The sequence below is a fragment of the Equus asinus genome, chromosome 1 (assembly GCF_041296235.1).
Source record: "Equus asinus isolate D_3611 breed Donkey chromosome 1, EquAss-T2T_v2, whole genome shotgun sequence".
NCBI lineage: Eukaryota > Metazoa > Chordata > Mammalia > Perissodactyla > Equidae > Equus > Equus asinus.
This window is the reverse complement of record NC_091790.1, coordinates 31,826,733-31,852,469: the sequence shown is the minus strand read 5'-3', so window position 1 is coordinate 31,852,469 and position 25,737 is coordinate 31,826,733. Positions and strand designations below refer to the sequence as shown.

Here is a 25,737-nt window from a genome sequence, read left to right as displayed (position 1 = left end):
GGTTTAGGCTACGTTTTTTCTTTTGTGTATTTAAATGCTTAATCTTCACCCCTGGTAAACTGGAGAGCGTTTTCCGCAGGGTCCTGGCAGGAGGTGAGCACAGATTGGTTACGATTTTAGTGAATTGTTTGAGCAGCCACAGGAAAGCACCCACGGGTGTGTGCAGGAGTGGACCCAGGTTTGGAGGGGTCTGAGTCATGTATTTGGACGCCTTTTTAAGAAAAGAAAACAGTATGCAAAACAAAATAATATGCAAGGGGCTGTGCAAGCAAGGGGCCTTGATCGTGGGCATCAGAGCTTCAAAGTGAGTCCAGCTGCAGGCGTGTTCACGTCAGCACCGTGATGTTTGTAAAGCACGTCAGACTCCTCTGGACCCTCCTGGGGAACATGATCTCTAAAGAACTTGACAGACCCCTGCTGGCAGCCGCTTTACCCCAGAAGGTTCTGGTGGGTGCCCGTGAGCTCTGCTACAGGGCACGGCTTGAGAGGAGTGATGGGGAAGAGGAAAAGGGCACTGGACCAGGAGAGAGGGAGGAAGAGAGAGAGAGAGAGGGGAGCTCACCTCTCCCAGCAGGCTTGTGCCTCCTGACCTTGAAAGCCTCCAGCTCTGACCTCTAACATATTTCTCTGTGAGTCTGTAAGTGCCCATCAGAAGGACTTGGGCTGATCCCTAAAATAGAATTTGCCAATTAGTTTTCAGTAAAAAAGGCTTTCTTCAGATAACAGAGACAAGCAAATCTAATTTGTGATGTCGTCTTTCCCTCGGGCTAAGGGCATTGTTTGGACAGAAGGTGTCAGGAGGAGCGAGGGCTCCCGAAGGAAGGTGGAGAACAAGGCTCCGTCCTCCAGGAAAGGGCCTACCCCCTGCAGCCGCCTCTCAGCCCTGGGGTCCTTGGCAGGGCCCTGCCTGCTCTGAGGCTGGACGGAGCTCCTCCGAGGAAACGGAGGCAAGGTGAAAGCCCAGCTGTCTCCATCAGTGAGGGGACTAAGTGGTGATTTTCATAAAACGTTCTTTGCAAAGCATAAGATCTCCAAAGCCCTGGATAGTTTCCAGAAGATGAATGTTGAATCAGGAAGCTTGCTCTTCTCCGCCTCTGCACTGTCAAGCCTGAGCCTATGTGCTGAACCCAACTGACAGCGTTGGAGAGCAGAGCCAAACCTGCGTGGACCGGAGCTGTCTGCAGCCTGACAGCTGTGCTGCCCAGCATCTCCCCGAGAAGGCTCCCTGTCCTGGAGCTGAAATTCCCTACAGGAGCAGAAAGTGGGTGCAGTCGCCCATTAGAAAAGAAATCCTGCGGCAAAATGATATGGGTGATGATTGGGCATGTACATACATGGAATGATAGTTGATGCCCAGCAGTCAGCCCCTTTCAAGCACTTTGTCATTAAAAAGTTTTAATCTCAGGCCAGCCCTGATGGCCTAGTGGTTAAAGGTTGGTGCTCTCGCTGCTTCGGCGGCCCCACTTTGGTTTCCGGTTGCGGAACCACACCACCTGTCTGTCAGTAGCCATGCTGTGTTGGTGGCTCGCATAGAAGAACCAGAAGGATTAGAACTAGAATATACAATGATGCACTGGGGCTTTGGGGAAGGGAAAAAAAGAGGAAGATTGGCAACAGATGTTAGCTCAGGGCCAAAAGAAAAGGAAAAAAAAAGTTTTAATCTCATCTGAGCAGCCTCCACTCACTCCGCAGCCCTTTCCTCGGCTCCCCTGTGTTTCTGAGTTCCCTGGACTAGGATGAAGCAATGATGGAAGAGCCGGGGTCTCCCCTGAGATGCGCCTTCCCTCTCAGAGCTCGCTAGGGAGTCTATTCCGGCCTGGAAGCCAGGTCTCTGAACTTCTAAAAGCTGAACATTGCTTAGAGACCACGGCTCTTCCACCTCCTCGTGGAGGCTTGGCGGATTCCAGCAGAGGGGAAGGCCCACCCCTTGTGATCTAGGAAAAAACCCATTTGGCTAGGAAGGACACACACACTGGAGAAGATTAAATAAACGCCAAAGGAATTTTGACCCCGGGGTGAACCCTCTCTCTTCCCCTGAAGGCCGGTCTTGCTTGGTTCTGGATGCTTCTGCGCCCGGGGGTGGGTGGGTGAGTGACCGTGGTTCTGGGTGTGCCTCGGGGCGGGAAGACGGTGAAGCACCTCCATCACGGAGCTGTCAGGACTCGGTTCTGCAGTAACGCTAGAGTTCCGAGAAAGAGAGGAGGGGACTTTTTAAAGCACCTGCTATGTGTCAGATGTGCAGTCGTGGAAGGAGGTTTGCAGGAAAGCAATCCCAGCCCCAAATCCTGCATCCAGCCCTTGCTTTTCACCATAAGGTCTTGAGCAAGCCACCACCCATCCCAGTCTCAGGGTCTTCATCTGCAAAGAGGGGAAACATGTTTGTTCTGAGAACTTGTGAAGGAACAGAGTGGAGCGCCTAGCTTATTGCTGGAGCGCAAAGTCACAATATGCTCACCTGCCCTCCACACCTGACCCTCCTCCTTCCCACAGAAGAGCGGCTCCTGACACCCTCTAACCCGTTACTGCGCAGCCTCCCGTTTAGGGTCTCAGAGCCACAAGACCTTCCAGCTGTTCTGAAACTTGCCCGTAGCTCAAGGGAAGGGGTTACCAAGGTGTCAGAGATCCACGTCCCACCAGCTAGAAATGTGTTTGAGCTGTTTCCTTGGCCCAGTGAGCAAAGCAAAGGACACGGGATGTAATAAGAAAAGAAAAGGAAGTGTCTTCTCAAGTGTTGGCATTCTCTTTCACCAATTAAAAAGTCACAGAAGCTCAGTTAATGGTTCCTGGAGGTGATGAAAATTTAGCAGAGGAGAATTCTAGGATTTTACAAACAGTCTGATCTGACCCTCAGCAGCTTCTATTGCCCCGAATTTTTCTTTCTTTTTTTGTGTGTGGTAAAATATACATAACATGGAATTTACCATTTTAACCATTTTTTAAGCATACAGTTCAGTGGCTTTAAGTACACTCACATTGTTATGCTTCCATCACTGTCATTCATCTCCAGAACTCTTTTCTTCTTACAAAACTGAAACTCCATGCATTAAACGTAACTCCCCATTCCCCCTCCCTTTAGACCTTAGCAAACACCATTCTACTCTCTGTCTCTATGAATTTGGCTATTCTAGGTGTCTCATAGAGGTAGAATCATGGAGTATTGGTCTTTTTGTGTCTGGTGTATTTCGCTTAACATGGTGTCCTCAGAGTTCATCCATGTTGTAGTCTGTTAGAATGCCTTTCCTTTTCATGGCTCAGTAATATTCCTTTGTCTGTACATAACACATTTTGTTTATCCGTTTGTCTGTCGATGGATGCTTGGGTTGCTTCCACCTTTTAGCTATCGTAAATAATGCTGCCATGAATGTGAGTGTACAGGCTCCTGTATTTTTAAAGCAATTTAGTAAAAGTGGCTTTCAGCACGCAAGAAACAGCCACCTCAGACTGCTACAAGTCGTGAAGGCTGTGACTGTCCACAGAATTGTTTGTAAATTAGGTCCTGTCTGTGAACAAGGGCCAGGAGCATCGTAGCCTGAGGCTGCGTGTTACTCCCTGGGCATCTGTGGGTGACTGCTAGTTGGAGCAGCTTATGTAGGTGCCGTGTGCTGATATTTATCACATGCTGGGTGTCTCCAAAAGAAGCTGGGCTGCTGTGCATGCTGTCTGCCCTGTCTGACTGAGGCGTCACTAACGAGTTTCTCTCTCTCACACCCCACCCTCTCCCTGCCCCTGTGCCCCCTTCCCTCCCGTCCCCGTGCCATCTTGGCTCACCTTCTCTTTGCTGGCTCCCTCCTGCTCTTCAGTGCGACCAAGACCAGTGCATTCAGAGCACCAAATTCGTTTTGCAGGCCGCGGCCACGCCCCTGCTGCAGAGCGAGCCCAGCCTCACCAGCGACGAGCTGCACCTGCCTGGAAAGCCAGGCCTGGGCACGCCCTGTGCCAGCCTGACGCTCGGGCAGCCCACGCCGCCCTCTTCCATGCCCAACCTCTCTGCCGAGGCCGTGCTCACAGACATACTGCCTCTGAAAGAGGAGCACGTGGGCCACCAGTTCCTGACCCCAGAGGAAGCGCCATCGCCGCCCAGGATGCTGGCAGGCAGCCCCCTGGCACACAGCCGCACCATGCACATCCTGGGCCTGGCCAGCCAGGACTCTCTGCATGAGGACTCAGTGCGTGGACTGGTGAAGCTCAGCTCCGTGTGATCATGTGGCCCCCCTGCCCCGTGACTGCAGGCAGTGGGAGGGGCCAGACGGGGTGCCCCCCACAGCAACTTTCTGGTGACCCAATGGCGTGGTGGTGAGGACAACTCCAGGTCCTGAGGCACAGGGGCCACACTGGGAGAGTAAATGGATCCCCTCCGATAACAGAGGTGGGCAGGACCCCCGTGCTGACGGCTTGGTTTTATTGGAATTTTCTTCCCCACCCTGACGGCTTTGATCATATTGAAAATAGAGAAGTAGCTATTTTCAGGCATTTGGAATATGAAGGGTGGGCATGGGGAGGGAGGAGCCTCGGGGGCTGCGATCAGAGTCAGAGCAAAGGACCATGCCTGGATGTTCCACTGTCTGCTTGCTGCTCTTGTGACGGACGTCTGGAAGGTTTACGACGCTCGTGGCCGAACTGAAATTGCACTTGTGTTATGCTACTAATATTTGAAATAGACATGCCATTCCATTTGTTAATTTAAAACAAACAAAAACCTAAAGGGAAAAAGCGGCCAGATGTGGATTTGCATGCCACGCGACAGTCTGTTTACAGTGTTGTTGGTATTCAAAAGGAAGTGCTGCTTTCTTTCTTTCTTTCTTTTACTTTTGTGAATTTTCGAGTGCTGTTTTATGGGAAGACACAGCGACCAACCGCGACTAACAGACAGTGCCGTCTCTCGCCGGCTTCTTCGGCTTAATTACACGTAGTAGGTGGCACCTGGGCTGGAGGGGTTTTATCAGATCCAGGATCAGTTAACCTTCTGTTTAGTAGTCAGCCAAGGTAATGTGTTGTACCACACCCCCCACAGTCTTCACCTCCTTGTGTGACCAAACTTCCTGTGGACAGCCAATAAAATGACGTCCTCTGTTACTTTGGATCTCCGTACAGTTATCCTTAACAGCTTAAACGACAACATCATCATCCTATGGGCTTCGGAGAGTTTGGTTTTATTGAAGTCTCCCTAGTGAGGGATGGTCCCAGACCAGCCAAAAATCAGATCTGTGAATTGTGCGGTATGTATGGAATGATTTCTTAGACAAGAGAGTAGCATTCTATCCTTTTGTTGTTGTTGATTTTCTTTAACCATCTCTTTTTGATCCAGTCTTCACGGAATTTGCTCCACTTTTACAAATGGCCACACGGCAGTTAATCTACGACAGGTGGAGGGGAGGGCGTTCAGGGAGTGGCTGCGCTCCGCTCTGCGTTGCATTAACATGTCACCAAAGTTCAGAAGGGCAACTCAAGGCCCTAGTAAAGGTATCGGAAAAGGAGGAGGAGAAACTGGCTTCGAGGTTGGGCTAAGATCAGGTAGCTTGACATTCTTACCTAAACGCTAATCAGAATGGAATTAAGAAAATTACCACTTCATCCGTGTTCATTTATCATCTAGAAGGGAACTGGCTTTGTACTAAGGGACTAAATCACTGTGGAAGCAACTGCAGAGGCTCAGCCAGCTTTTGTCCTTGCTTCTTTCCAGATGATAAATCCAACAGCCGAGTCTACTCAAGTTCAAAATCACGCTCTTGCGCCTCGCAACCACATGAAAAACAGGATGCATTGATCAGTGATCCAGGAAGCCCCAAACAATTTGCATTTATGGAAAAAGGCTGTTTCTCCTGAGAAAGTTGCTATTTGATATAAAAGGAAAGGAAAGGAGGCAGAAAAAGAAAAGCACAATTGCAAGTCTTATTTGGAATAAAGCCAGTTTTTCTTAGGTCAAAAATAATTTCTGCTGAAAATAACCACAGAATTCTTGCATCATAGTATCTTTGAACCATCTTTATTTTTCATATTATATATACAAATAGAAAATGGAAAAGGTAAATTGCGTGTAGCCATTTTTGATTTTCTGGACCTCCTAACTATTTGTGCTCACTTGGAATTTATAGTAAGGGGGACAGAGCCCCTCATTACACAACCACACACACTCCCAGTCATCAATGCACAGGGATTCTCCTTGCACACACTGCCTCAAAGCAAAGAGCAACAGCCCCACAATGTGCCTTCCACAACTCCCCGAACCAGCCCCGCTCTTTGCCTCCTTCCACCTACCCGTCAGGGACCCCCGGAGAGGGTTGGCCCTGGCGAGAAGAGAAGGACGGCTCAGTTCTCATTCTGGTATCTGTGTGGCCTGGTCCGTTTCAACTTCTTCACCGGGAGGATGAAGACAATGGTCTTTAGAGTCCTTCCATGTCCAACAATTTCCACTTCAATGGTTGCTGATTTCCCACGAGCAGCCCTTTCTCCCACCTCCTTATGAAAAAATCCAAGAAGCAAGGATCATCATTCATTTGTCTTTACATAATGAATATTTCCCTAAAATTTATTATCAGTCCCCCACCCCCACCCTCAACCTGGTCCCCTGGACGCACTTGGCATCATTTATCAAAGAGGGGATTGGGACTTTTGGTAAAATAAATCATGCTATTCAGAGTCCAAGGGGGAGAGTAACTTGAGAGGGCCAATTTGCTAAGATAATTAACTTCTTAAAACCCCAAACCAGAGAAATACCCACAGCCCTTCACTCTGTGTCTGTGGAATGAATGACTGTGCTCCCAGGAGCTCCCTTGTTCCCACTGGGTGGAGGGAGGATCTCTGGACAGTGACTTGCCTGGAGATGGGTCTGCATTTCCCTTTAACAGATACATACTTTTTTAATGTTGAGTGCTTCTGTCTAGCTGTGGATGAGTAGACTTTGATCTAAATTCTCTCAGTGTGTTACAGATTGATTGCATGCTAGCTATAAAAAAAATAAGATAAATATTTTACCATGCTATTAAAGTTTGGACCATTATCAAACATATACACGCACACACGCATTTTGTTATTTAAAAATTCATCTGCCTTCACTCCCCAAGAAATGCTCTGGGGACCGCAGGCTTTCCAGGCACTTGAAGGCTGAATTTCGCCTGAATGCCCTGGTCCCTAGGAAGGATGTTGGAAGGAGCATCGGGGCAGCCAGTAGCCTGCATCTGGGGCACGATGACATGTTGCTCTGTGCCTGGGGATCGGCCAGCATTTGTGCAGTGCCCACTTGAAAAGTGCTCATTCAGCTTTCAAAAGTAATCATTTCAGCCTGTGAGAATGACAGCATATCCCCACCCTGTGCCAGCAAAATGCCTGATACCTGTTCTGATCCAGAATAGCACAAAGGGAGAGTCTTCTCAGAGCGCTGCCCTGCCCCACTAAGTGCACTGCGGTCTTTCTCTGTCGTGTCAAGGATGCGGAGTGGGGTTCGAATCAAGAAGCAAACCCCATTTTATGAGCCGTGCTCCTGTGGAGACCTGAGTGGGTCAGGACCCTTCTCTGGCCTCCCTTAGCTCTTCATACCTTGGGCCTGGGCTTTCAACTGCAAGAAAAATGGATTTGCCAAAGTTGGCAGTAGGTGTCCTGGGAGCAGGGGCTCGTGATGGCATCTCCAAGAAAATGCTGGAACTCAAGCCATTCGGGGCTCACCATTTGGCGGACACGGAGGCTTTCAAAGGGCAGATCTGATCAATCCTCTGTGGGTCTCACACCTCCTTGCTCCCCAGCGCAGCGGACGCTTCTCTGTGACTCGGCTGCCCCTTTCTGGAGCTCAGCCCACAAACCATCCTCTTCACCGGAACCCAATGCGTCGCCATCTTGGCTCGCAGTTTTTGAGTTAGCTAGAACGTATCAGGGGTTCGCATTAATAGCTGAAGAAATGCTTCCAAAATGAGCTGTCTTTCATTCATCCACGTGGGTACACGGTGTAACCCATTGAGTTCTTGATCGGGTAAGAAAAGAGAATAAGTGAAAAAATGTTAAATATACTTTTTTGACTGCTGCCTTAAAACTGTTGGAAGAGGAGCCTAAATCAAATCAATGTTTACATTTTTAAAGTCCCTACGAGTTGTGGGAGTGTAGCATATTCTTGTCCAAATGAGAGAGCCTTTCAAATAGATTCTCATTCCTCCTGGTGCCCTCCACCTGCCCTGGAGGTCTGTGTGTGGCATTGTATGCTGTTTTCCATGTTACCTCGTAAAAAACCTGCCTCTCATTTGTTCCCTTGAAACATGTCTCTCTGTCTTATAAGAATAAGTGATCGTTGAAATATTAAATAAGCTGAAGCGTCACTTTCTTTCAAATAAATGTCAAAGATGCTAACAATTTTGTAAATAAGTAAGTCCTCTGTCTACTTGCCTGTTGTACCTGATCCTGATAATATAGCCAAGATGGGTTTTCAAATACGAGTCAATAGTACATTAACCCAGACATTAAAAATAACGGGGAGGTTGAAGATTACATTGTTTCTGGAGTGACTGAATTTGCAACTGCCACACAACTAGATAAATGGCCTCAAATGGAATTATTTTTTCAATCTCATAAATCCCAGAAATTACATACAGAATGGATTAGAAAACAGGTGAGCATCTCTGCTAATGCAAAGACTTTTCGTCCATCAATTGTTGACTTTTTAAAAGATACTTGGTATTGCTTATGAAGATAGGAACGAACAACTCTCTTAATTGCCCTGGATGTTTTAGGATGGATGGTTAAACCTAGAGGCCAGCTGGCATATCGAAGGAGACATGTTTTCTGGGTTCTGTATGACTGGAGATGGTTTTAGTCTGCAGTAAAAAATAATAATATTAATAAGTTTGAAACCTTACTAACCATTTTCCCAAGGGATTCTGGGTTGGCATTTCACAATAGTCAAAGATTTTGGCATTTTAAAAAAAGGCATTTTAAACTCTAGTGGATTCAAAGTCCTAAGTCTGAGCAATAGTGAACACAACATAACACATAACATTGCATGTTTCCAGAAACAATTATGCTTATTTAAGTGCCTTTCATGTTTTAATCAATGTTTGCAGAATTGATCTTAAAGTTGAAATAAAATATCTTCCTCCTTCAATAAAAACTGCTGATGGCATCAGATATAAACCTCTGTCTTTATAAGATAGATATTGTCAGGGTCAACAAGGTGTAGGGAAGAGTAAGACCAACTTGCATTCAATGAATTTGCACTGTGTAAACACCCATCTGGATAATAATAGGGTTTTCTGATCACAGACATCCAGACTGGTTTCTTATAACTGTGATTCTCAACTTTTTCAATTCACAAATGACTTTAGAGAAATGCAGAACTTCAAAGCCCCTAATCCACTTGTTCTGTGTTCCACCTCTAACATAAACACACACATGCGCACCGGCCTCCAACCTCACCAGACAGGAATTGTGTTTGGCTTCCAGTAATAAAATCCCCAAATAGCAGTGGCTTAGACAAAGAGATGTCTTTTCTGTCATACAAAATAAGTCCAGAGGTAGGCAATCCATGGTCAGTGTGGTGGCTTCACAATGTCATCAATGTCCTGACCTCTTTCTCTCTGTTTTGCCATTCTTAGCACTGGCTTTCATCCTCAAGGTCACTTCATGGTCACAGGATAGCTGCTGCAGCTCCAGCCATCAAAGCTATATTCCAGGAAAGAAAGAAGAAGAAGGGAGGAGGAGCAAAATGGGCACATGATACTTAAGACATTCTCTTTAAAGAGCTTTCCCAGAAAACTCATCTGTGATTTCTCCACGGCCTAAGTTGAGTCACATGACCACCCCTGTCTGTAAAACAGGCTGGGAAATGTGGTGTTTTAACTGGGCACATTGCTGACCTAGACAATACTGGGGTTCTGCTAGTAAGAAAGAAGAGAAAATGAGTATTTACTAGATAATCACAAGAGATAGTCTCGCCTCCTCCTTCATTGAAAAAATGAGACCCTCCCGCTTGAGCTGTCATCCATTCTCCCCACCATCAAAAAAGCTCTGACTTCACCCACTTTTCTCTCCCTTTAGAGAGAGTTCCTACTTGCTAAAGTAGGCTTCACCCCGTCTCTTCCAAGACCTCTGGGATCCAGCCCTGTCTCTTGCATCTTCAATTTCTCTCTTTCCATTAGTAACTTTTCCTACGTCGCAAAACCATCTTCCATTTTAAAAACAGAACACAACACCTCTTCCTTGTCCTTCCTCCCAGCTTCCTTTCATGGCACACTTCTGAGACGGCACTCTCCACAGTCTCTGAAGGCCAGATCCAGTGGCCTTGCTCTGCGTTCTCTTTAGCATCTCTGAAGCATCTGGAGCTGCATCTGTGGGCGGTGCTGGAGGAGAAAGGCAAGAACGTGCTTGGGTGATCACGAAGCTTCCTTCTCACGCAAGCTCTGTGCTTCTCCCCGGGGCTCCCACCCTTTGGCTCAGTGACACTGCTGTCTTATTGTCAGGAGTTGGTCTCTCTCTGCATTCTGCCTCCTTCTCGCACCCTCTAAATGAGGACACATGGCAAGGCTGGGTCCTCTGCCCTCTGCCTCCTGCTCTCCTCACTCCATTCCTCTGCAGAGACTCCTCCACTCCCATGCCTTCTACTCTCACCTCGGCTGTGGACTGCAAGCTCGCCGTCTCCATCTCACCTCCCTCCCCAGCGCTAGCCTCGCCTCTGAACCAGCTGCCTGCGAGGCAGAAAGAGCTCCAGGCAGGATTCGGGCTCTGACCTGCCTTCAGCTAGCTCTAAACACTTGGGTAAGAGCCTCTGGGCCTGGTTTCCCGTCCTGTGAATGAATTGCTTCTGGGATGGCCGTGCATGCTACTCTTGGCTCAGTGTCCACTTAGAGGTCCCATCCTTTTCCCAAACCCAGAATGCCTAAAATTGAATTCAACGTCTTCTCCCCTAAACCAACCCCTGGTCTAGTTGCTGCCTCCTTAGTAGAGTCCTGGGCTGAAAACTCTGGAGCGTTCTTTGACGCTCCCTCACTCTCCATGTCCAATCAGGTGTCAAGTCCTGTCTGCTCTTCCTTTACAACATCTATCTAATCTGTCCTGCTTTTCCACTTTACCGCCACCTTAACTGTCTACCCCAGAGTGCTATGATGGCCGCCAAGTGGTCTCCTCCCAAATCCATCCTATATGGCCCGAGCAAATTGATCTTCCTCAGCCGTTGGTAGGCATGTGTCAGATCCCAGATGTAAAACTGTCAAAGGGTTGTTTATTGCCCATATACTGCTTGAAGCAACATCAAAGCCTGTGTAATCTGGCCCCAACTGCTCTTTCCATCCTTCTGTCCCTTTCTCCCTGTGCTTCCCACCTGACCATCTGGGCTCCTCCTCTTCTAGCAGGACCGTGAGCTTGCCATCCTCCCCATCTTCACTCTGCTCTCCCTGACTCGCTCCTCTGACTCCTTCCTAGCTTTCAAGGTCTTGCTCAAGGACCAACACCTCTGTGAGATGTCTGACAGCCGGAGGGACTCCCTTCATCTGAATTGCTCAAATACTTGGTGCATCACATATTTTCTTAGATTGAGATATAATTCACATACCATAAATTCTCCCTTTTAAAATGTACAACTCGGTGGTTTTTAGTATATTCACAAGGTTGTACCTCCATCCCCACTGTCTGATTTCATCACATTTCCCTCACACATTCGATCCTTTTCCTACACTATCTGTTGTTTATATTTTCATGTGAATGTCCTCTCTCCCCATAAACCATGGGGTCATGCCAAGCAGGACATTCAAATGCTCAGGAAGGCAGGGTGGAGGTGACAAGGGTACAGAGACAACAGTTCAAGAATCAAAGACCCAAACTCTGAGAAGGGATCCCATTCTGAGATCTAATGGCCCTGGAGAAAAGCCACCTTCCCTGTTACTCGCTTCTGTGCCCTGATTGTAAGGAAATGAAGTTGTTGAGATGCAAGGTCATGTATAGAGATCAGCTTGAACCAGGAGCCAGTCCTCCTCAGACATCTGAGCTCTTGAGATGTCTGGCTCACCTCCACAAGCCCAAGGCAAGGCACATATTTTAAGTTGGGATGAAATTGGGGCCTTAAGTCAGTTCTCTCATACAATTCCGATAGAAAAAAGTTACAGAACTTGTAAAATATCCCATTTGTGATCACAAGTAAGATAACTTGAATTATTTCGGGATTGCATGCTTTCAAACATGTCTTTAAATAAAAATCTATTAACCAATTCCATTAACAAGCATTAGCTGGGCACAGGACACAGTGTTAGTCATTGAATAACGTGCCTCACTTTCTATACCATAGAAAGTATATACCGTATACTCATATTTTACAATTATTTATCCCTGGATAACAGATCTTTGGTAAAAGCTGCCCTTGAAATAAGACATAAAATAAATATTTCTATCCAACTTCACTAAAATCACATATTTACTTTGAAACAGAAGCATGGGCAATTCAATGAAATGAATGGACAATCAGTATTGGTTTTGCCATTTGACAGAGCAGGAAACATTAAATGACTTGTTCAGAGTCACTCGTAGAATGAGACTGTCAAGATATCATCTAAGGTTCTAACTCTCACCTACAGAATCTAGACTCTAGAAGGACAGAGACACCATTTCTCTTGTGATCACTGCCACCAGCACCTATGACAGCACCATGAACATCACTGGGGTTGATGCCAGTATCAGCGCACATGCTCCAAACAGGTTCTAGGAAAGCTAACTGTATTTGATGACGGATAAATGGACAGGAGTTCCCTTTCCTATCACAAACCAGGCCAATCTGTAATGAAGAACTGAGAATGATGAGAATATGGCACATACTCATATATGAAAGTATATACCATATAATCAAATGTATTATAGACTATTCTATATTGGTACATACTACTTCTTAAATAGTAATACATATTACGTATACTTTTTACCAACAGATGATATCCCATAAATTGGCTTAAAGCTTGAAATATATTTTCTCATGGACACAAAAATCATAAATGGTATTTAGATCATAGACCAGTATGCAAAATAGTCCATAAGTTACCTGACATAATACTAATGACAGTCTTAGGATCTAAACACCTCTAAGCATTCCTGAACCCCAAACTTCTCTAAGTTCTGAGTCTTGAGCCTGGGTCTACAACCCTTGGAGCCCTGGGCCCCCTAGAGAATGAATGGACTCCCCATCTGCTGCTATTTCAGTACCGAATAGATTAAATCCATCTTAAACACATGAAACTCACCAGGTTTCTTTAAAATCTCTACTAGAAACAACAATAACAACAGCAAAACCTGAAAGAAATCCTTAAATTTGCTATTTCCAGAGATTCTGAATAGTTAAACTCAATGCTTTAAATTGCTTTAAAAAGCAATGCTTTTAAGGCATCTCTTGGAAACAAACTTTTCCTCTTTCTTTAGAGTATTTGGAATTTCAACTGAGATGATTTTCTGGCAGAAATTCTAGGTGATTCCACAGCTCAATACAACTTGACCAAACATGGACAACTCACTGGAGATTGAAAATTTATTTTTTTTGTTAATATCTTAAATCAAAACTTGCAATGTGCTTTGAGGTGTGTCTAGCTGATGCTGAACATCATGTTGAAAAAATATTGATTGTTTTGTAAAACATCTCAAAAAGATTTCCTTGACCTCATCAACGCTCTGGAAAGGTACAAAGGTGATGACAACATGCAAAGATTCTTCTTAACATCCCTTTTGAGAAATCTGCTCAGCAAATGTATCTGTTGGCAGCATCTGTATTTTCTGACTGAAATCTAGTCTGAGGATTGAAACTTAATTAATCTGTTAGGTCACTCTGGAAGCCACACTCGAAAACCCAATTTTCTGGGGATAATGAGAACAGATGGATTTAGAGGCCACCAAGGACTGCTCCAAACCCATTGTTCTCGTGGAAATACCAAATAGGGCTCTCCATGCCTCTAAACAATGGCTGCAGGTCAGCTGGGTTGAGGCCATAGGAAGGCCCTGTCAATTGATGCTCTGTTATTTCGCTGGACTCCTGGGGTGTCTTGCCTTATACAGTTGGCTTCTCAAGATCTAGATGAAAATTAACTTTCTGCAATAAAACCTAATCCAAGAACATGATGGAACGTCATTGAAAATTTGAATTGAGGAGCCCTTTTCTGAAGCTCGTAACCCTTTCAAATTCACCTGTTACTCTGGTTTGAAGCTCTCTGAGTGCTCCCTCCCTCTTCACAAGGACACCCCCTCGCTTCTGTCATATACAGGATATAAACTAGGGACCTCGTGGAAGGAAGTTGCCCACCTCTGGGCACGTCAGCTTCCCTGGGATTTGGCACTTCCTCATGACCCTTGGACTCCTATTCATTTTCAGAAATTCACGTGGGAGCTTCCTGCTGCTGTGGCCGATCTGTTTTTAAAGTCTGCATTATCGAAAGGAAGAGGCTGGCATTTGTTTCTGCCCGACACCTCCTTATCAGTGCATCATCAGGTGGTATCTGTTCTGAGAAAATTCCTTAAACCCTTCCCTCAGCATCCTTCACCCACCAGGAAGGAGACGGAGCCACTGTGAGCCGTGTAGGAGAGCAGGGCTTTTTCTAAGAGAGGAGCAGATCTTTTTCTCTTACGTTTTTTTAACGGAATCTACTTCCATTTTCGTAACCCATGGTAACCAGCTGAACCACTGAATTCACTTCTCAGTGTTTTATAGAAAAGCCAGCGCGTATCCGGATGATCCACAAGAAGACGGCGGAAATTATTTGGCTGTAGACTCGATTCTGAGATGGTTTGCAGTGGTAAGCGAGGGTGATAATGCATTTAAGAGGAGATGGGCTGTCCACAAAGCAAGGACAGTGCCCTCAAGTTATCCCGAATTGAAAATACTTTTCTAAGTGAGACTTGGGCCCACACCAGGAGAGAATCGAGGGTTGACAGTTCCTCGAAATTCACAAACCTGGGAGGTCCCTGACACACATGCACTGGGATAAGCAGTGGAGTCTCCCATGAATAGCTTGGGTTTTTAAATGTTTTTTATTCTAAGAACTAAATTTTTATTCTAAGAACTAATAAATTTTTTTTGTTCTAAGAACTAAGAAAGACTACCCTCTTGGGTAGTCATAGAGAGGTTGTAATTGCTTATGAACACGTTGGTAGTCTGGAGAACTCACCCAGCTGGCCCCAGGGGAGCCACTTCCGGTTTCTTGGCTCACCTGGCCCCAGGTTCAGACACATAGAAATCCTGTTCCAGGGCCGTTGGGGGGCAGGGAGTCATTGTAAAGGCCATCTAATGCAGTGTTTCCCACCTTGAGTTGGGTGCCATGAGCAGGACACAAAATTAATTTAGTGGATCCAGATGTACATTCTTCTTTCAGATGGAATGGAAGAGACTAGAAGGGTTAGAATAGGAAGTGTCCAGTTGCTTTGCCTGTAACAAGAAAAGGCAATGTACGGGACCATGCTCTGAGTAATTTTCTTACCAGGGGCCCCAGAGTGATTCTACAAACCCACCTCGTCCCCACCCACAGGCCATAGCACCTAAAATTCTGTGTTGCAGACATTGAAACCCTCTCTCGCAGAGCAAATATGTCTTCTGAGCGATAGGAGTCACAAGGCGTTAACATTTTTGCAAACTTTTTTTTTAAATTATATTAACTGGCAAAGAGCAAGAAGCAGAGGGCAAGTAAGTTTTGGTAGGAAAATAAAGAGGACCTGGAAGGATCAACTTGTTGGAGGTATAAGATTTCAGGAATTTGGGAGCTTTGAGAAGAAAAACATTTTAAAAATAAATCTGAAACAAGTGTAAATACATCATGCTAACCCTAGGAGCCTTTATAGACCTAGACTAATTTGTTATCTTAAGAGAAAATGCATGAAATATATTACATATACCTTGATTGCTCTTTACACTGTCAAGTTTAACATGTTTAGAAATATAAAGATTACAGGAATAAAGGAGGTTGTTAGTTTTTTTACTCCCAATTTTCTAGAGAAAGTGACAAAATCCTTAATTAAAGAAATAGATTGTTGCTGAAAAATGTCAAGGGGTATTGCAGGCCTTGGTGTTTTAAGATGTCGTCTGAGAGGGAGACGCAGAGGTGCGCGGGTCCGGGCAGACCCCAAACCTGAGCAGAAGGAGGCAGCCCTGCAGCCCACCGAGCCTGGGGGCCACAAGTCTGTTCCCTGGATGCTGCTTTTTGAGAACCACACCTGTCTTCTTCCCATTGCTTCAAAACATAGTGGCTGGCTTGGCTGTGAAATGATGGCGCACCTGCACTCGGTGGACGACGCCTCAGAATCTTGCGGAGCACACACCGGGAAGACCTGTGTGTCATCTGTGTGGATCTGCTTACACAGGGAACTGCTTCTAATTCTGAGGGTCTCCTTTGGGAACTGAAAACTTCTGTCCTGAAGGTCACATGCCAACAATAAGGGACGATAAGGGATACCCCATAGGTAGAGGGCAGGTGAGGCAGGAGTACACGGCGCATTTTGAGAAATCCCTGTGATGGAGAGGAAGAGGCTGCTTAATTACCTCCCATCTGCCTTCTGCCCAACCCTGACGGCAACAGGCCAGAGATGATAGTCCCTTAAACCAGCACATCTCAAATTTTCGGGGGCATCAGAAACACCTGGAGGGCTGGATAGAACAGAGTTTGCTGGGCCCACCCTCAGAGTTTGTGACTCAGTGGATTGGGGGTGGGGCCTGAGAACTTGCATTTCTAGTAAGTTTTCAGTTGATGTTGATGCCACTTTGAGTACCACTGCTCTGACGAGTGGCTGGCTGGTTGTTTCTGGGGAAGACGAGAGGGATGCCAGGAGGTCAGAATGATAAAGAGCTGTGGGAGAGGGGAGAGCTAAGGGGACAGACTCCAAGGCCACTTATACCCACCACCAACGTGGCTTCTGCCAAGGCATCGGACACTTCCTTCGCCAAGTTGGCTAATCATAAATCAGTCCGTCAACTTGTGCTGGGTGAACGGGATTTACACTGACGAGTTCCGAATTTGTGCCCCACTCATTCCCGGAAGAATTGACAGCAAGGGCAGTGATGAGCTATAGGATGGAAAACAAGATATTTCCTCTCAATTCTTTGTTGCACCACCACGCTCCATTCACTGAGTCCGTGGCCCGTCCAGGGGGTCCTGGCACAGCCCAGAAGAAAGAAGTCAATTCTTATCCTGGAACATCTACATCGGCTTTTGTAAGGCCAGGGCAGAGAAAATAACTTGCAGAGAAAAGACCTATTGAGTCCGAGTGTAAACAAAGGTTTGGAAGGATACCAACTGGCCCTTGTTTTCTACCACAGGGAAAACAGTTGAGAATTCTGCCTGCACTGAGGGACAGAGATGTTCAAGCCGCAGAGGGCAAACCTTGGGGTCTCAGCGAGGGACGCCTACCCCTCTCCCTGGGATTTGGAGGAATCTGAGGGCAGAGGGGACCAGGGCTTCACTTCCTGCATCGTCTAAGGAGACAGTCTCTGCCAGGCAGCATGGGAGCAGCTAGTGGAAATCGCAGCAGGTCGTAAAAGCTGAGAGACAGAGAGAGCCCCTTCCCCCTTGCTCCAAGGCCCCAGACAGGCAGAGAGGAACAGCTGGATGTCCTGTGCCCCGACCAGGTGGAGCACCTGTGCACAAATTAGGAAAAGGGTCCTCAAGACTCCTTTCTTCCATCTGTTGGGGAAATTGTTAATAGATTTGTGTTTGCAAGAAGATTGTGCTTAATGCCGTACATCACAACATTTCTGAGCAAACACACAGCTCTGTGATGTTTACGATGTGAGCAGCACCCCAAGGTGGCAGTGGCCCTGCCTGTGGTCAGATGGGGCTGCCACCAGCGGATGCAGCTGGATGCTATGAGCCACAGTCTCGCTGCAGCTGATGCAGACACTGAAGACACTGAGAAAGGAGTCACATCTCTGCAGAGGCTTGCTCCCAAAGGACACCGTTTGAAACGCCACACAGAGTCTAGAGAAGTCCCCAGTGCGAGGATGAGAGGGAACTCTAACCTGACTGAGGAAATCCTGACTTAGACTGAGTTGACCTGGAAGCACCTAGACTAAGTTTTCAGCTGTGGGGGCTCAGAGTTGGAAATTAAGTAGTTCTCAAAAATTAACTTTTTACACCCCAGTTTGTGACTATGACATTTGTACCTGCTACAAAGAGGTACTTGGTCACGGCCATGTGGAATTTCTACCTCGTGGTCTGTGGGGCCAACACAAGGATGAAATCAGCTCCCTGTCTGTCTCTCCCACCTCCTGGCCTCTCCAGCTACACCGGCCTCTCCTCCTTAGACACCCACCGCCCCCTCCCCTTGCTATGTGGCTGGAACCCCCTTACCTGGCATCACATGACCCACTCCCTCAGCTCAAATCACTGTCTCTAAAACACTCACCCCCTCCCTCAACCTCTAGCCCTTTACTTTGCTTTTTGAATTTTTCAGAGCAGTTTTTGCTGCCTGACATTGTGTTATATGTGATATTAAAGTTATTTATAGCCTGTGTCCTCCAATAGAACACAAATTTCGTAAAAACAGGGACTCCATCTTGCTCACTCCTCTATTCCCAGTGCCTAGAGCGATGCCAGGCACAGCGTAGGCACTCAATGTTTCCTGAATGGATGGAAGATCTTAATTCAGAGGGACTCAACATCACAGCGAGCAGGTCCCCCCCCCTCCTTGGTGCCCATCCTTCAGCAAGCGCACTTGCTGTGTGTCCGCCTGCCCTTGGCTCTGGCATCAGAAGGCCCATCAATGTGTCATTTCTCTACTGACTTCAGGCAAATTCGAGAAATACCAATACCCCGTGTTTGTGGGAAACATCTTATATTTCTCTCTTTGTGGATTTTTAGCACAGTCATCATGATTGCTTGGGCTTAATGGTGTATAAATGCTGCTAGTTTGAGTTCCTTAAAAAAAAAAAAAAGACAAGAAGCCAGTGAGGGACTAGAAAGGAATGGCCATCTCCTGTTCCAAAGCAGGAGGAAGCTCCTGTGTCATCACCACCTCCCAAAAAGTGACCTTTGCATAGACACTCACGGGAATGCTGAGCCGACTCTGCAGTTATGACGGGGTGGGGGGGAGGGTGTTAATGGCCATCTGTCAGGCACTCAAGGGTAGAGACAGCACTCGTGGGTCCCTGCCCATCCCTCCCTCCCCTCTCCTGATGTCTGTGCCTGTTTATGGCCATTTCGTGACTCATTGAGCCTCCACTGGAGCATGAGTCAAGGAGAGGGGAATCAATAAGCTGAATCCAGCCTTTTAGAGTCAGTTTGTCAGCAGCTCGAGTCCCAGCTCCGAAGAGGGAAGAAAGAGGTCAAATTGTCTGTGAAGCAAGATTTTGGATAATCCAGTGCTAGACCAGAGGCCCCCCGGAGGGCTGCACCGGTGCTTCGTGAGCATCTGCAGAAGGAACAGCCGGGCCTGTGGATCTTCAGGCTCCACCCTCCACACCTGCAGTTCCCTCCCTCCTTGTCACTCCCTCCTGTCCATCATCCCCCTGCTGGCACGTGGTCCAGTGGTCCTCCTGAAAAGTAAACCCAGTCACTCCCTTCCCTGTTTGAATCCTTGCTTCTTCGTCCTCAAACCCAAAACCCCAACAACCCTGAAATAGTAACCTCTAACCTCTAACCCCTCATCAGAGGCTCCTGGGTCATCTCCTCGCCAGGTCCGCCCTGTCCCCTCCCCGTCTCTCTGGATTAGAGTCCTCTTTTGAGGTTTCCCTCCAGAAGCACAGTACACTCCTGCCACCTGTGAACCCCTATGTGCTAACTGTCCTCCTATTCTGGTCCTTCTCCCCTACTTGGCTGTGTACTCTTTGAAGGCAAGGAGAGCATCTTTTATCTGAGAATCCCCAGTACCTGGTGCATAGTAGCCACTCAAAAAAGTAGTTGACCAGTAAAGGAATGATGAATGTATGAGTTGGTTCTCTTACGCTTTTCTTTTATTCAAGATGATCAAACTGCAGCATCCAATGTCGAAACTTGAAATGTTTAGAATGGCCAAAATCGAAGACACTGACAACAGCAAAAGCTGGCAAGGATGTGGAGCAACAGGAACTCTCGTTCACCACTGGTGAAAGGCAAAATGGTACAGCCACTTTGGAAGACAGTTTGGTGATTTCTTACAAAACTGAACACATTCTTACCATGTGATCCAGCAGCCACACTCCTTGGTATTTACCTGAATGAACTGAAAACTTGTGTCCACACAAAAACCTGCACGTGAATGTTTATAGCAGCTTTATCCACAACTGCCAAAACTTGGAAGCAACCAAGATGTCCTTCAGTAGGTGAGTGGATAAATAAACTGTGGGACATCCAGACAATGGACTATTACTTAGTGCTAAAAGGAAATGAGCTATCGAGCCATGAAAAGACACGGAGGAAACTTAAATGCACATTATTAAATGAAAGAAGCCAGTGTGAAAAGTCTACATACTGAGTGATTCCAACTGTATGACATTCTGGAAAAAGCAAAACTATGGAGACAGTAAAAGATCAGTGGTTGCCAGGGGTTGGGCGGGAGGGATGAAGAGGCGGAGCCCAGAGGATTTTCAGGGCAGTGAATCTACTCTGTATCGTATTATAATGATGGATATATGACATTTCACATTTGTCCAAACCCCTAGGATGCACAACACTGAGAGTGAAGCCTAAGGTAAACTATGGACTTTGGGTGATAATGATGCATCAGCGTAGGTTTATTGATTGTCACAAACGTACCACTTGGTGAGGGATGTTGATAGTGGGGGAGGCTGTGCATGTGGCGGGGGTGGGTGTATATGGGAGCTCTGTACTTTCTGCTCAATTTTGCTATGAACAGAAAACCACTCTAAAAAATAAAACCTATTAATTTTTTATAAAAAGACCATACATTGGCCACATCTTCAAGAAAGCAATGATATGATATTAATGATCAAAGCAAATATGTACAAAGTGGGATAAATCGTGAAGCCAACAGAGGACATTTCCTAAGTCTCTCTCCCATGGAAAGTGACAGCAGGGACAAACGTCCTATGAGATGGCCTTGGTCTTGAGTCTGGCTCCAGCAGGCTCTCTTTCCCATGGATTAGCCCTCCCAGTTAGCGCCTAGTTCCTGTCTGAAGAGGGGGATGTTGAGATGTGACATTTCCATCCATCCATATCTCTGGGGAGCTAGGGACGTTCACAGGATAAGCTGGCAGTCAGGAAAATCGGTTCAGGATTTCCTGGGTTGGGGCTATTTTAGCCTCCCTGTCAGTAGCTTGGTTTCCTTTGCAGAGTAAAAGCCCAGTTTAGGCTTGCACACATCCACCGCCTGATGCAGAAGGACTTCAGGGCATCTTAAGAGGAAATGTGTTTGAAAGATACAAGACCAATTAATTCTACTGCTGTGAGAGGAAGAAGGAACTAAATCCCAAGCCTTCCTTCCCTTGTGCGATTACCTCTGGATATGCAAGGCCACGAGGGCCTTCCTGCCCCACTCAACGTGCATCTCCTCAGAACAGTTCTTCTAGAAGCTTTGTAGTTACCAAAAGACATTTTCTTCTACAAATGACTGGGTTTTCCTGATCCCCTAGGGAGAGTAAGATTACTACGATGCTGTGTCCCCCCACCATGTCCTGTGGAAGTCCCTGCTTCTCCGAGGCTGCTAGAGAGTGAGGATGGAGCATGAGGGTTCCAGCCCTATATTTATCACCACCCTGTAAATGTTGAGGGCCACTCGTTCCGGGTGCCTCAATTTCCAATACAGTATCTGTGATTTTAAAAGAAGATAAAACGGTTGCGTAGAGTAACAGAAAAACGATGATGAAGAAACTAGACCTTTAAAAGGTGAACGATGATTCCAGCAAACCCCTCTGGGTTAACCCCACACTCCCCCAGGCTCTGCAGAAGACAACTGTGGGGATGAAAAATGAACTGAAGGAGCAGTGTGGAGCCCCGGATTCCCTGGAATTCACAATTTCTCTCTCCAGTTAATCAGCATGGATATCCAGCAAGGTAGTGATGTTAGTCAGGTAGGTGCATTAGTTAAGACTCGTCTGGTTGCAAGTGACAGAAACCCAAGTCAAAGTAGCTTGAGCAAATCAGAGGATTTACTGCTTCACAGGGATGATCTAGCATTAGACCGGCTTAATCCAGGGGCTCAGTTTAAGTCACGAGGACTCGATCTCCCAATTTCTCTCTCTCTCTCTTTCCATCTCTCAGTTCCACTCTCCTCCAGGTTGGCCTCACACTCTCAGATAGAATCAGCCCTCGAAGTGACAAACCAGTCACTGATGGCTGCTGGGTTACGTCCTCCCAGGTCAGTACCCCCAGTGTGGGAGAGTAGGAGGGGTCCCTCCTCCACGCCACCAAGTCCTGGGACGCAATCTCATGAGGACTACTCGGGTCTGTGCCCAGCCTTGAACCAACCACAGGAGCTCAGAGAACACAAGGGGACCTGCTACATAGACCTACTACCCACTGCTGCAGAGGGCACCCCTCAAACCACGTGGACCGAGAGCAGGACAGGGTGGTTGAGCAAAGGAAAATCAGGGTGGACTGGCTGCGGGGCAGACGAAGCAACACTGGTCCCTCGCGTTTCCCCTACATGCAGCTGTGACTCCAGTGAGTAGAACAACTCTAACAAGGGCTAGCAAAGGCTAACTCTGCGGCTGGAACGAAGAGCAGGAGCGCACGGAGCAGTTGCCAAGCCCGAAACTGGTGGCATCGTCCTGTGCACCTCCCTCTGCCTCATATGCTGTCAGCCACCGAGCTCTCCCAACGTCAGAAACAGCTCTGCTGTCTGTCCTCCCCTCTCCATTCCCCCACTGCTGCCTAGTCAACCCACAATCACCTGAATCAGTTTCCTAGGACTGCTGCAACTACGTACCACAAACTTAGCAGCTTGAGACAACAAAAATTTATTCTCTTGTTCTGGGGGCTACAAGTCCAAAATCAAGGTGTCATCAGAGCCATGCTCCCTCTGAGACCCTGGGCAGAATCCTTCCTTGCCTCTTCCTAGCTTCTGGTGGTGGCCAGGGGTCCTTGGTGTCCCTGGCCTTCCAGCTGCATTGCTCCAGTCCTTGCCTCTGTTGTCACATGGCCCTCCCCTGTGTGCCTGTGTCTCACATGGCATTTTCTTCTTCTTATAAAAACATCAGTCAGATTGCATTAGGTCCCATCTTAATGGCCTCATCTTATTGATTCTATCTACAAAGACTCCATTTCCAAATAAGGTCACATAACCAGGGGTTAGGATTTCAGCATATCTTTTTGGGAAACGCAATTCGACCCACCACATCACCTCTTGCCTAAACCATAGGTGGCAACCTCATAATAGTTCTTTCCAATCTTAATCTTATTCTCTTCCATCTAGCCTCAAACCGTAGGAAGAGCATTTTTCCTAGAATACAGATCCAACCACGTTCCTCCCCTTCTTAAACCGTTCTCTGGCTCCTCATACCATCCACAGGCCAAATCCAAACTCCTTAGGATGACATACGTGGTGGATTGTCTGCCAACATCCTCTCTTCTCTAGTTCACATGCACAGCTCCTCCAACCAGAGGCACAGTCTTTGAATCTGGGCTGGCCCTGTGACTTGCTTTGACCAACACCGTGAGGCAGAAAGGATGCTGGCCGGTTCCAGTCCTTGACCTTGAGAGGCTTGGCAGCTCTGCTTTTGTTCTCTTGGAGCCCTGAGCCACCATATGGGAGACTTCCCTGATGGAGAGAGAGGCCCAGTGGGTCCACAGAGGGCCCAAGCGGTCCAGCCACCCCAGCCAAGGTACCAGACGCATGAGGGAGGCCTCTGAGATGTTTCAGTTCTAACTGAGGTCGCAGCTGAAGGCAGTCAGCATGGAGCAGGAGCACCTCCCCTGTGAGCCCAGCCAACCCACAGAATTATGAGATCTAGTGAATCATAGATATTTTGTGCCACTAAGTGTTGGCATAGACACTGAAACTGAGACAGCATATAAATCCTACTTCTCCAACTTCATCCACTCCCTTGCATTCCAAATCCTCTGCTCTATCCACACATCTTTGAGTGTGTAATGATTTTTCAGTCTCCATTCACTTCCCCCCAGGTACCTCCTCCTGAAGTGCCTGACAAACTCCTATTCATCCCTCAAGACCCAGCTGAAACCTTCACACTATTTGCAGCCCTCCCTACTCACCCCTTCTCATTCCCCCAATCCCGTCTTCTACCCCTTCTCTGGCATGTTCCTCTATTAGAGTCTCTATTCTTAGGTAGTTTGTTTTTTCTTTGTTTTTGTAGTGGCCTCCCCCACTAGCTAGCCTGTGATTCTGTGAGAGCAGAGACAATCTCTTACTCATCTTTGGACCTCCAGTGCCCAGTGAAGTGTCTGGCACCTAACAGATCCTCAAAAATGTTTGAATAAATGGATGATTAAATGTATGAGGGACAATGCAAGAATGCAACATACATTCTTGTTTTTCTTATGAGTCCTCATCTGAGTCTAGGTGGAGACAGGAAAGGCAAGTCGTAGAATTTACCTTCATCCTCATATACAGCTTCTGCTGAGGTCTCTTGAATGCACACTTGTCTACAAGCCTGGGCACATGAGCTGTACCAGCACAGTCCCTGAGCATTCTTCAAGTGGATCATGAACAGCACACTCTCCCAGGGCACTGCTGTCTCTTGCAAAACTATTGCTCCTACCTTGAATTTGCAAGCAGAGGCTGTGTGTAACCCTTGGTAGCTGGCTGAGGGCCGGTGCTTCTGAACTGATCGTCGTCTCCTGGGGGCTTGTTTTAAGGGCATCCAGTATTTCTTTTAATCAGGAGTATTAAGATGCAGGCATGACATGACTGTCATGAAGGAAGAAGTTTCTGCTCACAGTTTCCAAGAAGCAGGAGGCAGACCCCACCACGCAGGGCCACACAGGGAAGCACCAGGGTCAGTCAGGAGTGTGGGGCTGGGGAGGAACATACAGGCAAGAGCCTTTGTTGTGGTTTCTGGGAGAAGGAACGGTGAAGCAGGGTAGGCAGATCTAGGATTGGTGAGTTTGAGTAATTTCAGTGGGCTCTAGTGACTGGTACCTGGGCCTGGGCTGACTGGGGCAAGAGTAGCTGGAGTGTGGGAGCCCGATGGAGGAGGTGGTTGGGTGTGTGGGCTCCACACTGGGTAGTTTGCATATGAAAGGCACACTCTCAGGCCAGTTTTTAACTCTAGGAGTTGACCAGCCCTGGGAGGGGCAGTCCCTCAGGGTCAGCAAGGCCCGAATGTCAAAACATCAGAAAGACCCGGTTAATACAGGGCTACACACATCTTGCGTTCTGTGGCCCTGTTGGCCAGAGTCCTTAGTCTGTTGGTTCTGGGTTACATTTACATCAGAAGCTGCCACTTTCATATCGGTGACCTCAAGTGATGCAGGCACCCCAGACAGAGCCTTCCCTGAGGCCAGTCAATGTGCCAAATCTGGTTAATCCAGACGCCCCACTGGAGGACTCCATCCTGCCCTCCATATAAAAGGCAATGTCACTGAAGACATCCTAGCCCTGCGTGAAGTGCAGAGTTGGCCCTCGGCATTTGGAGGAGCAACGTGCTTACTGGGTTTTGAGTCCACGTAGGAATACATGGTGGCAGGTGACAGGAATGTGCTCCAGCCTTCTACAGCTTCTTTACATGCCTTGGTTCAGGTGAATCAGAGCAGTGTAGCAAAAGAATACTGTATATTCTTACCTTATATAATTTTTAAAGAGTAAGCACGCCCCTAACCCGACAATACAATATTATCATAAAATTTTTGGGGAGAAAATACCCAAAACCAGTTTAGCAATTTCAGCAAGGGTTCCTCACCTGTCACCCACTGAGATTCC

The 25,737-nt window shown here is 47.2% G+C and overlaps 1 protein-coding gene across 4 annotated transcripts in view; it reads left to right on the top strand.

Annotated features, from left to right (window-relative positions):
- The window catches only part of ZDHHC14 (zinc finger DHHC-type palmitoyltransferase 14), a 275,559-nt gene extending 267,225 nt beyond the window's left edge, over positions 1-8,334 (top strand). For 2 of the 4 annotated variants that reach the window (XM_014846956.3, XM_070484645.1), the window contains one exon: positions 3,801-8,334. In XM_014846956.3, the coding sequence (XP_014702442.2) occupies positions 3,801-4,199 (399 nt within the window). In that variant the 3' untranslated portion in view covers positions 4,200-8,334. The remainder of the gene's footprint in view (positions 1-3,800) is intronic. The other 2 variants (XM_014846958.3, XM_070484686.1) reach the window with 1 other exon arrangement.
- The last annotated feature ends 17,403 nt before the right edge of the window (positions 8,335-25,737 follow it).